A 17,535-nucleotide genomic window follows, 5' to 3' on the forward strand; every position below is an offset into this window, starting at 1 on the left:
GATTCTAGTCACAAAAAGAAACACATTAAGTGTTTTTGGCTGCTTTACAATGCGTTGGCCAATAGAGCTTGTAAATGTGGAAATGTAACATCATTTTTGGGCTGGTTGGCATAGTCCCAGGATCATCATCACCGATGATGCATTGGTAATACAACATAACAGTACCTATAAGCACTATACCGGATGGCACGAGGGCTTGGTGGGTAGCACTGTCACCTCACAGCAAGAAGGTCCTGGGTTCGATCCCCAGGTGGGACGGTCTGGGTCCTTTCTGTGTGGAGTTTGCATGTTCTCCCCGTGTCTGTGTGGGTTTCTTTCAGGAGCTCCGGTTTCCTCCCACAGTCCAAAGACATGCAAGTGAGGTGAACTGGAGATACAGAATTGTCCATGACTGTGTTTGATATTAAACCTTGTGAGCTGATGAATCTTGTGTAATGAGTAACTACCGTTCCTGTCATGAATGGAACCAAAGTGTAAAACATGACGTTACAATCCTAATAAACAAACAAACATAATCTAAAGGTCAGTGGACCCACTGTTAGACCTACTAGTCACTTTTAGACCCAATGTTAGTCCTACTAGTCAGTGGACCCACTGTTAGACCTACTAGTCAGTGGACCCAATGTTAGTCCTACTAGTCACTGTTAGACCCACTGTTAGTCCTACTAGTCAGTGGACCCACTGTTAGTCCTACTAGTCACTGTTAGACCCAATGTTAGTCCTACTAGTCAGTGGACCCAATGTTAGACCTACTAGTCAGTGGACCCACTGTTAGACCTACTAGTCACTGTTAGACCCAATGTTAGTCCTACTAGTCAGTGGACCCACTGTTAGACCTACTAGTCAGTGGACCCACTGTTAGTCCTACTAGTCACTGTTAGACCCAATGTTAGTCCTACTAGTCAGTGGACCCAATGTTAGACCTACTAGTCAGTGGACCCACTGTTAGACCTACTAGTCACTGTTAGACCCAATGTTAGTCCTACTAGTCAGTGGACCCAATGTTAGTCCTACTAGTCAGTGGACCCACTGTTAGTCCTACTAGTCACTGTTAGACCCAATGTTAGTCCTACTAGTCAGTGGACCCACTGTTAGTCCTACTAGTCACTGTTAGACCCAATGTTAGTCCTACTAGTCACTGTTAGACCCACTGTTAGTCCTACTAGTCACTGTTAGACCCACTGTTAGTCCTACTAGTCACTGTTAGACCCACTGTTAGTCCTACTAGTCACTGTTAGACCCACTGTTAGTCCTACTAGTCAGTGGACCCACTGTTAGTCCTACTAGTCAGTGGACCCACTGTTAGTCCTACTAGTCAGTGGACCCACTGTTAGTCCTACTAGTCACTGTTAGACCCAATGTTAGTCCTACTAGTCACTGTTCGACCCACTGTTAGACCTACTAGTCAGTGGACCCACTGTTAGACCTACTAGTCAGTGGACCCACTGTTAGACCTACTAGTCAGTGGACCCACTGTTAAGACTCAATGTTTGTGACCCCTCAGTTAAACCTAATGTAATAGATACTGTGCACAGCCTAAATGCTCTCAAGCATTGTTAATTCATTCAGTCTTTGTAGATTTTATGTGATGATTTATGTCGATTTGATTTGCAGTTCAGGCCATGAGGTTTGATGCCTCGATCCACTGACGGGAGACACTGGACCTAAATGGCGCAGCATGACTTTGTTCCTGCCTGGCTTAACTTCTCTACGCCTCAGCCCGCCAAGGTAATACACTATATTGTACACCTTATAGAAATAAATGTTTCTATCAGCAAATTTACATACTCCTCCTTTTATATTCTTCAAAACCAAAAACGAAGCTGATTTACCTTTAGAAGAACTTTATTAAAAATGTAGTTGTACGAGTAAGTGCAGGTTGTACCCAAAAGGCTGGGAACAGAGCATAAGGATGCTATTTATGATGGCAGGCCTTGTGTGGCTTATGTAAAGACATTTATAAGGATAGCAGTCAGAAAAGTTGTGGGAAAACCAGAAAACAGCAGGAACTTCAGATGCAGAGTGTACAGTTAATCTTGTTTGAAGAATTCATAACATGAGGAGCTGCTTTGTACACAATAGCGGAATTTTGGAGATTTAGATTTTGTCAGCAAAGAAACGAAATTTGGACGTTTTTCCAACGTTTTGGGTCGCAAGCCAAAAAATGGGTCTCAGAGAAAAATAATACTACATAAAAAAACTAATTTCAACAGGCACATAAACACAAATTGAACGTGTACACGAACGCCTCCTTGTGTAAACCACAGTTGGACCAGATCGCCACCATTATTATCAATTAAGTGTATTTTGTTTTACATTTACATTTACGTCATGTAGCAGACGCTTTTATCCAGAGCGACTTACAGAAGTGTTTCCACAGTTAAAATGACCTTACTCAAGTTTAAATAGACAACAGTCCAAGAACACATCTGCTGAAACCCTGTTAGAAAGTAAGTACAAGTCAGCTTAAGTGCTCAGTAAAGAGGTGATGAAGGTTTTTAATCGTCTTTTAAAGACAGCAGGAGACTCAGATGTTCGAACAGACAAGGGAAGTTCGTTCTACCACTTGGGTGCCAGTATAAAGAAGAGCCTCGATGCTCGTCTTCCTCAAGTCCTGGGTGGAGGATCAAGTCGGGTGAGACTAGTGGCTCGGAGGTTGCGGGGTTCGATTAGATCTCGAAGGTAGCCTGGGGCTGGTCCATTTTTGGCTTTGTAGGCGAGCATCAGTGTTTCGTGTTAAAAATCATGGCCAAAATGTGGGTTGCTTGAAAAAACGGTTTAAATAACTCTGGCCAATCCCCTAACTTGAATGTCATTAAAAATACATGGAACATTTTATATTTGCAACTCAGTCATAGGAACTTAAGGCAGTACAATAAGGAAAAGAAAAACCCAAAACAGAACCACACTGTAGGTGTCCTGGCGCTGTATTTCCTAACTTCTAAGTACTTCTGTCAATTGTTTTCCGACATTAACAACCACTTTTACCTGGTAAAAGTTCTGGTGGGTTTGGGTCCACCATAAAAACACTGGGCGTAAGGCAGGAATACTCTGAATGGCTTCGGCCATCCCCTTTTAGACCTAGCCAATTATATCTGTATAGACAAGCCGATAGCACAGCTGAGATTTAAACACCAGATCTCAGCAGTGGGGGAATTAGCTCAAATGGTAGAGCGCTCGCTTAGCATGCGAGAGGTAGCGGGATCGATGCCCGCATTCTCCAATTCAGAAACATTGCGAACTTTTAAGCACATTTTCCCGTGAGCTTAGTAGGAACTTAATAACATTTAGACTTGTAACACACTGTAGTTAGAAACATGGTATTCATACTATATATGGCCAGCTGTAGCCTAGTGGTTAAGGTACTGGACCAGAGATCAGAGGGTCGCTGGTTCAAGCCCCACCACTGCCAGGTTTCTGCTGTTGGGCCCTTGAGCAAGGCCCTTAACCCTTAATTGCTCAGACTGTATGCTGTAACTGTAATGTAAGTCGCTCTGGATAAAGGCGTCTGCTAAATACTGAAAATGTAAATGTAGCGTAATCAACCACGGTTTCACTTAAGTTCATTGTTTGTGATTATACTTATAACTTTAACCCTTTAAGTTTTATTTACTTTAGATTTATGAGTACAGTGTCAAAAGATGTATAGAATTGGAATGGCTTTATGCACCTTAATTAAGAAATAAAAATAAAAGTGGTTAAATGTCCCCCCACTCCGTACATAACTCTGTACATAACCTTTTGCAGTCCCCTGCAGCCCCCCTTGAGAAGCATGGTGAGCACTTTCCCCGTGGAGATGGCCGGCCGGGAGTGAGCCGTCGTAGACACAACTCCTCCGACGGCTTCTTTAACAACGACCTGCTCCGAGCCCCCTCAGGTAAAACGAACAGCGACATCTGCATCCCTCTTCACAGCCAACCAATGAGGAGCGTGCATTTTCATACCGACAGTTCTGTCCCATCCTACAGGTGACGGTTGGATCCAGCCGTCTCTGCTGAGGCACGACTCTGTGGACTCCGGGGTCGCTAAGGGAAGTCAGGGAGGTCTGGGCACCGGACACGGCTGGAAGGAGACCCCCAGCTGGCATGGGGCCCCGCGTGGCCAGGAGGGCCCCCACCATCACCACGGACGCCATGCTAAGCGAGCTGGAGGAGACAGGGACAGGCAGGGTGGCCATCGACAGCGCAACGGCAACTTCCATCCTCGCAAGGGCGCTTCCTTTCAGGACCGTTACTCTGACGAGGAGCGCAACGATGACAAGCTCAAGTTTGTGGAAGAGGATTTTGTAAGTTGGTTTTCTGATTTTATCCCAAGTGTCTTACAATTGTGATTGAATAGTGTTTGCTTTGGGCAATTGAGGGTTAAAGGCCTTGCTCAGGGGCCCAACAATGCCAACGTAGCAATAGTGGTGGCTTGAACCGACAGCCTTATGATTAGCATTTTAATCTTTTGGCATTTTAATCTTGTTTTTGCTGGGTCAATAAAATTCATACAGCAAGTAATAAATAAGTTTGTGCCATAGAAAGCTTCACAATTTACTTAAGGGTCTTGCTCAGGGGCCCAACAATGCTAACGTAGCAATAGTGGGGGCTTGAACCGACAGCCTTATGATTAGAAAAGTTTCACAATACCATTTTACTCTGTAGAATGGCCTTCTAATACTTTCTTAGTGATTGTATGACTATACACTGATCAGGCATACCATTAAAACCACCTCCTTGTTTCTACACTCACTGTCCATGTTATCAGCTCCACTTACCATATACAGTCCCTGACAGAAGTTCTGTCACTTATCCCTGTTGTGGAAACAAAAGCTTATAACCTGACTTTAAATTCATCCATTAGTTTTAGAAATGACTCATATGAAAGCTGAAACCCTCCCAAATGAGGTTTAATTTACAAAAATAAATTTGCTTCACTGCAGAAATATTGATCATTTAATGAACACAGAAAGGTCAGATTTTGGCAAGACAAAAGTTTTGTCGCCTTGTCATATAATGCACCCAATCCTAGTTTACAGCCTCACCTGTGCTCACTAACTGATCGGTTAATTAGTGGGTGTGTATAAAAAGAACCCCAGCACCCCAGACCTTCACTTGAACTGCAACTTCACCTCTGACAACATGCCAAAAATCCACCCTGCGACCAAAGCCTTGATTATCAAGAGGCTGAAGACCAGATCCACTGCAGAGGTGGCTGGCACCTTTAATGTGTCTCAGCGTCAAGTACAAAGAATTAAAAAAAGATTTGAAGAGACTGGAGATGTTTTTGACAAGCCCAGGTCCGGCAGACCCCGCAAGACAACTGCTAAGGAGGAACGTTTGTTGGTTAGAAAATCCAAAGCCAGCCCCTCTTCCACTGCAGCAGAGCTCCACCAGGCCTGGTCACCTCAAGTCCCTGTGTCAACTAGAACAGTTTGTAGGATTCTGTCTCGAAATGGCCTCCATGGTCGAATCAGTGCCCAGAAGCCAGCACTAAACAAAAGGCCCACAGCCTGCTAAACGGATGGACGCTGGAAAAGTGGCAGAAGGTGTATTTCTCAGATGAATCTTCAGTTGAATTACACCACAGCCGCCGCAAATACTGCAGGAGACCTACTGGAGCCCGTATGGATCCAAGATTCACCCAGAAAACTTAAGTTTGGTGGTGGAAAGATCATGGTCTGGGGTTACATTCAGTATGGGGGTGTGCGAAACATTTGCAAGGTGGAAGGCAATATCAATAGCCTAAAATATCAAGAAGTATTAGCTACCTCTTACATTCCCAATCATAAAAGGGGTCAAATTTTGCAGCAGGATGGTGCTCCATCTCATACATCCATCTCTACATCAAAGTTCCTCAAGGTGAAGAAGATCAAGGTGCTCCAGGACTGGCCAGCCCAGTCACCAGACATGAACATCATTGAGCATGTTTGGGGTAGGATGAAAGAGGAAGCTTGGAAGACAAAACCAAAGAATCTTGATGAACTTCTTTGCTATTCCTGATGACTTCATCAATAAATTGTATGAATCATTGTGGAACCGCATGGATGCAGTCCTTAAAGCTCATGGAAGTCACACAAAATATTAAATATGGCTCTAATAGCACCACAACTTCATTCACCAATGTTATGAAACATATCTTTGTATTTGAAGTAAATTATTTGTTTGATTTTCACATTACTTTCTGTGGGCGACAAAACTTTTGTCTTGCCAAAATCTGACCTTTCTGTGTTCATTAAATGATCAACATTTCTGCAGTGAAGCAAATTTATTTTCGTAAATTAAACCTCATTTGGGAGGGTTTCAGCTTTCATATGAGTCATTTCTAAAACCAATGGATGAATTTAAAGTCAGGTTATAAGCTTTTGTTTCCACAACAGGGATAAGCGACAGAACTTCTGTCAGGGACTGTAGAAGCACTTTGTAGTTCTACAATTACTGACTGTAGTCCATCTGTTTCTTTGCATGCTTTGTTACCCCCTTTCATGCTGTTCTTCAATGGTCAGGACCCCCCACAGAGTAGATATTATTTAGGTATTGTATGTTTCTCAGCACTGCAGTGACACTGACATGGTGGTGGTGTGTTAGTGTGTGTTGTGCTGGTATGAGTGGATCAGACACAGCAGCGCTGCTGGAGTTTTTAAACACCGTTTGCACTCACTGTCCATTCTATTAGACACTCCTACCTAGTCGGTCCACCTTGTAGATGTAAAGTCAGAGACGATCGCTCATCTATTGCTGCTGTTTGAGTCGGTCATCTTCTAATCTAGACCTTCATCAGTGGTCACAGGACGCTGCCCACGGGGCGCTCTTGGCTGGATATTTTTGGTTGGTGGACTATTCTCAGTCCAGCAGTGCTGCTGTGTCTGATCCACTCATACCAGCACAACACACACTAACACACCACCACCATGTCAGTGTCACTGCAGTGCTGAGAATGATCCACCACCTAAATAATACCTGCTCTGTGGTGGTGCTGTGGGGGTCCTGACCATTGAAGAACAAGGTGAAAGCATGCAGAGAAAGAGATGGACTACAGTCAGTAATTGTAGAACTACAAAGTTCTTCTATATGGTAAGTGGAGCTGATAAAATGGACAGTGAGTGTAGAAACAAGATGGTTTTAATGTTATGGCTGATCGGTGTATATTTTCCATAGGGCTAATTTGACCTCACCCCTTTAAAAGGTACATGGAACGGTGGTCTATTGGTTGGGGGAAAAATCCAAACTCTCTCATTATTGTAATAAAATGTTGCTAGCTCACTACTGCAGGATCCGGGGGTTTGGATCCCCAGTGGTGCTGTCAGTCGGTAAAGTGTCTTTAGATTCCACGACTCAAAATTAACCAGATGTTTACTGGTTTTCTCTGTATTGCAGCCCTCCCTGAATCCAGAGACGACTGGTAAGCCAGTGAGTCAGGCACGTGCAGTGGGAACTCCAGCTGGGGTATGGGGTAAGGAAACTGCAAATGCATGGTTTGGACTGTGTTTTAAATCTGTCTAAGTAAGATTTGGGTTTCACTTGGTTTTATTTATTTAAATCTTTTAGAGAATCCTCCCAGTGCTAAGCAGACTATGTCCAAGATGCTGGTCATTAAGAAGGTCTCAAAGGAAGACCCCAGTGCTGCATTTTCCGCTGGTTTTGCCAGTGCTGGTCCTCTGCCCACCAATGGCGCCAAAGTCTCTATCTCTGGACCCAGTGTCTATAAGAACCTGGTTCCTAAACCTGCTACGGCCCCGACTAAGGTACTGTACTCACTATACCATATATACAGTGTATCACAAAAGTGAGTACACCCCTCACATTTCTGCAAATATTTTATTATATCTTTTCATGGGACAACACTATAGAAATAAAACTTGGATATAACTTAGAGTAGTCAGTGTACAGCTTGTATAGCAGTGTAGATTTACTGTCTTCTGAAAATAACTCAACACACAGCCATTAATGTCTAAATGGCTGGCAACATAAGTGAGTACACCCCACAGTGAACATGTCCAAATTGTGCCCAAAGTGTCAATATTTTGTGTGACCACCATTATTATTCAGCACTGCCTTAACCCTCCTGGGCATGGAATTCACCAGAGCTGCACAGGTTGCTACTGGAATCCTCTTCCACTCCTCCATGATGACATCACGGAGCTGGTGGATGTTAGACACCTTGAACTCCTCCACCTTCCACTTGAGGATGCGCCACAGGTGCTCAATTGGGTTTAGTCCATCACCTTTACCTTCAGCTTCCTCAGCAAGGCAGTTGTCATCTTGGAGGTTGTGTTTGGGGTCGTTATCCTGTTGGAAAACTGCCATGAGGCCCAGTTTTCGAAGGGAGGGGATCATGCTCTGTTTCAGAATGTCACAGTACATGTTGGAATTCATGTTTCCCTCAATGAACTGCAGCTCCCCAGTGCCAGCAACACTCATGCAGCCCAAGACCATGATGCTACCACCACCATGCTTGACTGTAGGCAAGATACAGTTGTCTTGGTACTTCTCACCAGGGCGCCGCCACACATGCTGGACACCATCTGAGCCAAACAAGTTTATCTTGGTCTCGTCAGACCACAGGGCATTCCAGTAATCCATGTTCTTGGACTGCTTGTCTTCAGCAAACTGTTTGCGGGCTTTCTTGTGCGTCAGCTTCCTTCTGGGATGACGACCACGCAGACCGAGTTGATGCAGTGTGCGGCGTATGGTCTGAGCACTGACAGGCTGACCTCCCACGTCTTCAACCTCTGCAGCAATGCTGGCAGCACTCGTGTCTATTTTTTAAAGCCAACCTCTGGATATGACGCCGAACACGTGGACTCGACTTCTTTGGTCGACCCTGGCGAAGCCTGTTCCGAGTGGAACCTGTCCTGGAAAACCGCTGTATGACCTTGGCCACCATGCTGTAGCTCAGTTTCAGGATGTTAGCAATCTTCTTATAGCCCAGGCCATCTTTGTGGAGAGCAACGATTCTATTTCTCACATCCTTAGAGAGTTCTTTGCCATGAGGTGCCATGTTGAATATCCAGTGGCCAGTATGAGAGAATTGTACCCAAAACACCAAATTTAACAGCCCTGCTCCCCATTTACACCTGGGACCTTGACACATGACACCAGGGAGGGACAACGACACATTTGGGCACAATTTGGACATGTTCACTGTGGGGTGTACTCACTTATGTTGCAGCTATTTAGACATTAATGGCTGTGTGTTGAGTTATTTTCAGAAGACAGTAAATCTACACTGCTATACAAGCTGTACACTGACTACTCTAAGTTATATCCAAGTTTCATGTCTATAGTGTTGTCCCATGAAAAGATATAATGAAATATTTGCAGAAATGTGAGGGGTGTACTCACTTTTGTGATACACTGTATATACATACACTGATCATCCATAACATTAAAACCACCTCCTTGTTTCTACACTCACTGTCCATTTTATCAGCTCCACTTACCATATAGAAGCACTTTGTAGTTCTACAATTACTGACTGTAGTCCATCTGTTTCTCTACATACTGTTTTTACCTGCTTTCACCCTGTTCTTCAATGGTCAGGACCCCCACAGAGCAGCTATTATTTAGATGGTGGATGATTCTCAGCACTGCAGTGACACTGACATGGTGGTGGTGTGTTAGTGTGTGTTGTGCTGTTATGAGTGGATCAGACACAGCAGCGCTGCTGGAGTTTTTAAACACCGTGTCCACTCACTGTCCACTCTATTAGACACTCCTACCTAGTTGGTCCACCTTGTAGATGTAAAGTCAGAGATGATCACTCATCTATCGCTGCTGTTTGAGTCGGTCATCTTCTAGACCTTCATCAGTGGTCACAGGACGCTGCCCACGGGACGCTGTTGGCTGGATATTTTTGGTTGGTGGACTATTCTCAGTCCAGCAGTGATAGTGAGGTGTTTAAAAACTCCAGCAGCACTGCTGTGTCTGATCCACTCATACCAGCACAACACACACTAACACAGCACCACCATGTGAGTGTCACTGCAGTGCTGAGAATCATCCACCACCTAAATAATACCTGCTCTGTGGTGGTCCTGACTATTGAAGAACAGCATGAAATGGGGCTAACAAAGCATGCAGAGACACAGATGGACTACAGTCAGTAATTGTAGAACTACAAAGTGCTTCTATAAGGTAAGTGGAGCTGATAACATGGACAGTGAGTGTAGAAACAAGGAGGTGGTTTTAGGGTTATGACTGCCAATAAAACCTTAAAATAAATCCCTATTTTTCTGGGGTGAGTTGACGATTTTTGATTAAAACTCTGAATACTGGCATATGTTTATGTATAACATTGAATTATAGTTCTAAATATTGCAATAATAATATTTTCTGAGCTCTATTTGCCTTTAATTTTATAATCTTAAATACGATATTTATTTTTATTTATCATATTTGCCACAATCTTTCAAAACATTCAAAGTCAGAAAGTAGTTGTTGGAGCTTTCTTTTACAAGCTCATCTTCTAACATATCAGTTTATAAAATTCCAATATAAATTCAAAATATATTTATAGCTTCTACTGTGTCAACCTATAAACATGAATTATTTGTTTGTAGACTGGACCTTGGAAACCCAATGGAAGGGAAACTAAAGTGGGTTTGCATTTCTCTGGTCGGGATTCAGCCTTCACCAGTCCTGTGTCTGTGACCAAACCTCTGACCCCAGTCAGTGCACCACCCCATGGCACTCCTAAGGAGGTGAGCAGATATGCAACATACATTAGACATTACGTTTACATTTTTGGCTTTTAGCAGACGCTCTCATCCAGAGCAACTTACAGAAGAGCTTCCACAGTAAACACTTCCTACTACATTTCCAGATACAAATCTGCTGAAACCCTGTTAGAACAAAGTTATTTTTGTAATAAGATTTATATAAGTTCCTGTAGAAGGTTAGTAAGTGCATGTTATTGCTCAGTCTAAGTGCATAGTAGAGACGTGGGTCTGTAATCGTCTTTGAAGACGGTAAGAAAGGACAGGTGAAGTTCATTCCACCACTTGGGTTCTAGTACAGAAAAGAGCCTTGATGTGTGTTTTCTTTGAGTTCTGGGTGGATTATAACACATTTCTACACGTTACTTGTGTAAAAAGTGACTTCCACATGATTTGATGAAGAACTGCAGACCCATAACCGTAACCACGTTCTTTTCTGCTCCTCTGTCGATGGTCTGCAGCCACCATCCAGCACTACCCCTCCTATAGACATCACCCCTCCTCGGCTGAAGCTGATGCGGCGTGGCACAGACCGCAAAAGTGAGTTTCTGCGAGGTCTGAAGGACGAGAGGAACGGAGAGGTGAGCAGCTGCCACAGCCCTGGTGCTCCGGCAGAGGTGAGATCATTCAAGTCCACGATTGTATATAATGTGTGTATAATGGACATCACTGAGCCAGTTTAGTTTAAATGTCAGGCGATGACAACTTCTACATTATGTTAAACTGTATTTTAATTTTAAAACATTTTGATTATTCCTGATAACATTTAGTACTTGAGTATCTGTGTCCCTCCTCAGTTTGCAAGTTAAGTTGACAAGGGTTTAACTTTTTAGCCGCCAGTTTTAAAAGTTCTGTTGATTTTTCACAAAGAAAATGACAGGCAGATGGCAGAAGAGCAATTCATAAAGCAAAAGAGAAAAACATACATATGCATATTAACAAATAAACCAGAAAGTCCCAACATACAGAATATAAATCTGTCCATAAGCTTTTGGTGCTTAGAATAACCAAATACATTTTTCTGTAGGCGTACCTACATATTTTTCTGACTTGTTGCTTTATTAGTATTAACAGCACAGTAACGAGTTCCAAATTCCTATTTTCCAGTTGATTTGTATGACTAAATATGTTAATACTAATTTTTTTACCACTGTCCTTGGGTAGAATACAATACACGCCTTGTCTACAGTGCTTTGTGTACCTGCAATTTAAATAGTAATTACATTTACATTTTTGGCATTTAGCAGACGCCTTTATCCAAAGCGACTCTGTTGTGTGACAGTATACAGTCTGAGCAATTTAGGGTTTAGAGCCTTGTTCAAGGGCCCAACAGTAGCAACCTGGCAGTGGTGGGGCTTGAACCAGCGACCTTTTGATTACTAGTCCAGTACCTTAACCTGTAGGCTACAACTGCCTGATTTAAAAATGATGAAGATTTACACCGGCCAGTGTATAAGTGGCTCTGTGGGTAGCACTGTCGCCTCACAGCAAGAAGGTCCTGGGTTCGATCCCCAGGTGGGGCGGTCTGGGTCCTTTCTGTGTGGAGTTGCAGGTGCTCCGGTTTTCTCCCACAGTCCAAAGACATGCAAGTGAGGTGAATTGGAGACACTGAATTGCCCATGACTGTGTTTGATGTAACCTTGGGAAGTGATGAATCTTGTGTAATGAGTAACTACCGTTCATGTCATGAATGTAACCAAAGTGTAAAACATGACGTTAAAATCCTAATCAAATAAATAAATACATTACACTGGCAATTATGTGTAACATGAAGTAGTTAAACATTTTGGCTACATTAACTGGATGTTTAATTTGAATGTATAGTTATTGACTCCTGCCGCTCCAGCCAGCCACTGCAGGGTGTAAATCATTTTGGATTGATTTTCCATCTTACACTTTTCCATGTTTGTCTTAACCTCAGTGTTGTTTGAAATTTGTTTAGTTCTACATTAATCTATATATGTATTTCAGGAAGAGGACAGTACTCCTGAGCCAAAAGAGTATGAGGAAAGCCACGAGAATGGCATGTCTCACTCTCTTAGTGACTCCGACACTGAGCATCTATCCAGCTCCCTGGAGGCTGAGCACAGGTCCGCAAACACACACACACACACTAATAATCAAAGCACAAATCTTTTAGCTACACACAAACCTTCATATCTTCCACTTTCTCTTATCCAGGCTGCTTAAAGCGATGGGTTGGCAGGAGTACCCTGAGAACGACGACAACTTCCAGCCCCTCACGGAGGACGAGCTCAAAGAGTTCCAGGCTAAAACCGAGCAGGTATTTTAAATACATTTAAGTATATTTGTTTTCTGGAATCATTTAAGTTTATACGCACATACAAATCAATGCCAAGTTCACGCTACACGACTTTCCAAGCCGTCCGGTCGCTGTACAGTTCACATTACACGTCAGGATCTCTTGTAATCGGGAGTCTTTCAGGTCGGTGTGGCTCTCACACTACACGACTGATCGGCGATAGGGGGTCACACACTACACCGTCTATCACCGACTGGAATCGCAGGCGAGCTTCTCTGGTCTCCCAAACTACATTTTGTCACGAGAACAAACACGAGACGTGACGAGGGGTGTAACGATACCACGTCCGAAAATGCTCGTCAACAAGTAGCGAGCGATCAGCGATAAAAACAACGAGAAAAAATAAATGAATCTGAGTGGATTTGGCAACGCGACCAGCATGGATTGATCTATAGTGAGTTGGAGGTTAATAAATATTTTTTGCAATGCAGCGTGGGTGTTTTGTAGAGAACGATAAGGTCAGAAATACTGTAAATCTTGTGTGTGTGCTGATGTATTCTGATATAAACTATATTACGCCCCTGTCCCACCTGTTTACACTCCTCTCCTGCGTTTCCCCTCACCCCGGATCTTGCGTTCTCATTGGCTGTTCCACACCGCACTCATTGCCAGTCGGCCGACTCGTATCCAGGTATTTGACAAGCTAGATATATAACTTCGGATCGAGTTGTTGAGCAGTTCACACACAGCGATCGAGAGCCGAGTTTCGATCGCCGAGCGAACGCCGAGTTGCTCCCGAGTCGGCAAATCTAGCGCCGACCAGTCGCCGAGCGAAAATCTGGGCAAAAATCGTGTAGTGTGAACCGGGCATAACTGGCCAGCTTTCCAATGGTAATAATAAAATTGTGAATCCCTTATCACTACCTCGCAGACTGCCAAAGATGCCCAGATCACACTTCAAGAACCACATTTTCACGTTTTATCTCAAAATTATTTTTTGGTGCAAAATCAGAAAACTGAGACGCTTATTACTAGGACCCAACCTGATTCACGGCCATAAAAAATCATGAAATTCACAATTTAATTAATCAAGTGTGTTAAGTGTGGAGTTTGGATGTTCTTCTCGTGTCTGCGTGGGTTTCCTCCGGGTGCTCCGGCTTCCTCCTACAGTCCAAAGACGTGCAAGTGAGGTGAATTGGAGATACGAAATTGTCCACGACTGTGTTTGATATAACCTGGTTAACTGATGAAGTAACTACCTGTCCTGTCATGAATGTAACCAAAGTGTAAAACATGACTTTAAAATCCTAATAAAACTAACAAACAAACTTTGGGGATTGCATAATCAAAGTAAAAGTGTGCTTCTCGACACACGTGATCATCTCAGTGCTTCGCCTCAAAAAGAACAAGCCAGTAAAGTATTTTGCTCCAGATAGTTTGTCTATTTACAGTTTATTTATTTCTTTATAAACTCAGCGAACTCTATAAAGATGCTCGGTTACACCAGCAATCGGTTAGACAAAATATCCAAGATGTCTCAGTGTAAAACAGCAGCAAAAAGCACGACTCTGGTAACTGAGTTTAGAAAACTCCCAAACGATTATGTGGATGCAGAGCGGGGTGTGAAAACACGGACAAGTATTTTAGTCTTTGAGACAGAACTGCACCGTTGCTGGACGGTAGGCTGTGCTGTGTATTGTAGCTTCCATTTATTCTATCATTCAATTCATGAGTATAATTTAATGACTTGCTCTTTTGTTAAGCATCCTGTGACTTTAGTGCTGCTGTGTGGGTTTGTGTCTTCTGTAAACATAATCTTTATCATAAAACCCTGTACTCGTTGTGAAATTGAACAATATTGTGTGTGTGTGTGTGTGTGTGTGTGTGTGTGTGTGTGTGTGTGTGTGTGTGTGTGTGTGTGTGTGTGTGTGTGTGTGTGTGTGTGTGTGTGTGTGTGTGTGTGTGTGACTCAGATGAAGAAGAACGGTCTGGGCCGCAACGGTGTGCTCCTGAAGCCTCGAGCTGTGACACTGCTGGCCTGGAGGTCCACGGCCAACAGCGGCCTGGACGAAGGCTCCGAGTCCGAGACCAGCAGTAGCAGTCAGACCTCGGACGATGAGGACACCTAACGTGGCTTTAAAAATCCTCCCCGTCCTCTTCCTTCATCACTTCCTCTCTCTCTCTCTCTCTCTCTCTCTCTCTCTCTCTGTGTCTCTCTTTGCGTTACATCTATCATTTCAAACACGACAAAGAAAAAAAAGTGAAGAAATCGTTTCCATGGACAAGGGACATCTTTCATATCGCAGCGAGAGCCAGAACACTGAGTGGAAACGTCATGGGCAGTTTCTGTTGTCTTTATTTTGTTTTGTTTTCTTTTTCTCTCCTTTTCTCACCCGTTTTCCCTTTTATCCCCAACTAGAAATGTCTATGAAAAGCCACATACATCCCCGTCAGATCTTTCTTCTTCTTTCTTGGGAAAAAAAGAGACTAACTCATAACACCAGTTATATCAGTGATTTACAGTGACATATGACTTCATCTAAATGTTCTATAAAATGGCTTCGACACCTTTCTCGATTATATTTCCCCCCCTTTTTTTTGCGAAAACAATTCGTAGCATTAGTGACGAGACGAAACAATCATTGTGAGCCACTGACGGCGGCGTCGCTCCCAGTCCCTCATAGAAATGAACTCGAGCTTGTTATCACCGCTGCAAGGAAGCACTAAAACTAAACGCCCCGACACGATTCTCTTGCCCAGGACAGTTCGGTGAGTTGAACTGTGTCCTGCTTTCGCTCTTCTCACTGTGCTGTTCGAATTCAATTGAAATCCGAGCGCATCTCGCTGCAGTGTCTGTGAATGTATTACAGCGTTCCAAGCGGTGATTCGTCTTTTCTGTTGATCTGTTTTCTATCTGAGCTTGTTGAAGTGAAGGTATCATTCGGAGTGAAGGCTTTAACGAGCGGGGGTGTGAATAATTAATAAAGTTCACTGATCTGTGGGAACCATCAGCAACACACGCTGGAATAGAATCCAATGCAATGTAATGACAGAATAAGCATTGATTACTGCGATCTTTATTTGATTCTCTGGTTTAAGATTGCAGAGCATCAATCAGTTCTTGTTGTTCTGTGAGGAACCTGGAGGTTTTAGAATTTTGTCATCAGTAAAGATGTTTTATAAACGGCCGTGTCTGCGAACACGGACTTTGAAAACGTTTGTAGAAGAACGCAGCCTCCTCGAGCACATTTGATTTTTGCAAATGTAATAACCGGCAGGACGTGAATCAATTGGCCTTCGGAAAGAAGTCTTAAGTTTCTGAGAGTTTCTTTAAAAAACAGGAGTTCTGTTCATTGTGTTTATCATACATGTAGATGTTTTCATTTCATCCTGCAGCTACTAGAACAATGGATGCCCATCTGCAAAGGTTCTGTCATTCATGAGGGACTGTTGGTGGAAATTATGCATCTTCATTTTTGTACCTTGTTTTTGCTGATAGGGTATAAAAAGGCTTTCTTACAGATTTCTGCTTTTTTTTTTATGTTGGTACAGCTGTACAAAATCCCACACCAATAGTTTTTTTTTCTTCTTCTTTTGTTTGCATTATGTTGTTCCTGCAGCCTTGATATTCAGGGTGGATTGTAAAAAATATAAGAATAAAAATTGTGAGTTTTGGAAGATTAAGATTATTTTGTTAATGTTATTTGCAGATTAGACGATACTAAAGGTGTCACGTACGGGCTCATCTGTGTAAGAAACAGAACTGAACAGAAAATAATGCGTATTGAAGGTAAATAAGAAGAAAATTGTAATAAATATTTTGCACCAGTTTGCTACACGTCTAGCATTGCATTTTCTGCCCAAGTGCTTGCACAAATTCAAACTATTAGAGCACAAAGTAAGTTGCATTATGGTTCCTCTCTACTGGTGCAAGTAACTCCCAACATCGGTACTTTTTAAATAGACAAGACCAGACGATTATAACCCGTTGCCAAATAGGCCATACTGCCCTCACCCACCGACGCCTCCCGGTTGGTCAATTCTGTGCTAACCCCCTAACAATTAAACATATTTTATTAGAATGCGCTATGGTTTCTACTATCAGGGACGTTTTTTACAGCGTCGAGAATATAAAAGTACCGTTTGAGAGGATTCCTCCAGTTAAAATTGTTAATTTTTTAGGAAGTCTAAATTTAAAACAGATGATATGAACATGTAATATTTTACAGTTCAAATACCTGTCCTTGCCATAAAATAGCCAATACGTTGCTGATATGGCAATAAACCCAAACAAACAAAAACAAACAAACTCTACTGGTGCTGACCCCCGCCCCTGATTGAGGAGAGCGAACTGACACACGTCACCTCCGATTCGTGAGCACTACCCGACTGCATCTTTTCACCTGCACCAGCCGAGTTCATAATCGAATCAGCCCTGTGCATGGAGAGCCACACCCTGATCGGCATTATTCCTCTACTCTGTGCAGACGCCATTAATCAGCCAGCAGAGGTCGTAATTCGGTCAGTTATGAGGTCCCTTTCTCCGGCTCCCTAACCCTGGATGAACAACAGC

At 43.1% G+C, this 17,535-nt stretch overlaps 1 protein-coding gene and 1 non-coding gene across 3 annotated transcripts in view; both read left to right on the forward strand.

The window, feature by feature from the left end:
• The window catches only part of gpbp1l1 (GC-rich promoter binding protein 1-like 1), a 37,762-nt gene extending 20,967 nt beyond the window's left edge, over window positions 1-16,795 (forward strand). For both annotated transcript variants that reach the window (XM_062998010.1, XM_062998009.1), the window contains exons 3-12: window positions 1,615-1,728; window positions 3,748-3,877; window positions 3,969-4,285; window positions 7,359-7,434; window positions 7,530-7,726; window positions 10,544-10,684; window positions 11,161-11,316; window positions 12,671-12,789; window positions 12,881-12,983; window positions 14,936-16,795. In XM_062998010.1, coding sequence (XP_062854080.1) covers window positions 1,669-1,728; window positions 3,748-3,877; window positions 3,969-4,285; window positions 7,359-7,434; window positions 7,530-7,726; window positions 10,544-10,684; window positions 11,161-11,316; window positions 12,671-12,789; window positions 12,881-12,983; window positions 14,936-15,091 — 1,455 coding nt within the window. In that variant the 5' untranslated portion in view covers window positions 1,615-1,668 and the 3' untranslated portion in view covers window positions 15,092-16,795. The remainder of the gene's footprint in view (window positions 1-1,614; window positions 1,729-3,747; window positions 3,878-3,968; window positions 4,286-7,358; window positions 7,435-7,529; window positions 7,727-10,543; window positions 10,685-11,160; window positions 11,317-12,670; window positions 12,790-12,880; window positions 12,984-14,935) is intronic.
• trnaa-agc (transfer RNA alanine (anticodon AGC)) lies at window positions 3,151-3,223 on the forward strand. The gene has a single exon. It is a non-coding gene; the product is annotated as a tRNA-Ala (tRNA).
• Window positions 16,796-17,535: the final 740 nt, after the last annotated feature.

Source organism: Trichomycterus rosablanca, chromosome 6, assembly GCF_030014385.1.
Source record: "Trichomycterus rosablanca isolate fTriRos1 chromosome 6, fTriRos1.hap1, whole genome shotgun sequence".
Lineage (NCBI taxonomy): Eukaryota > Metazoa > Chordata > Actinopteri > Siluriformes > Trichomycteridae > Trichomycterus > Trichomycterus rosablanca.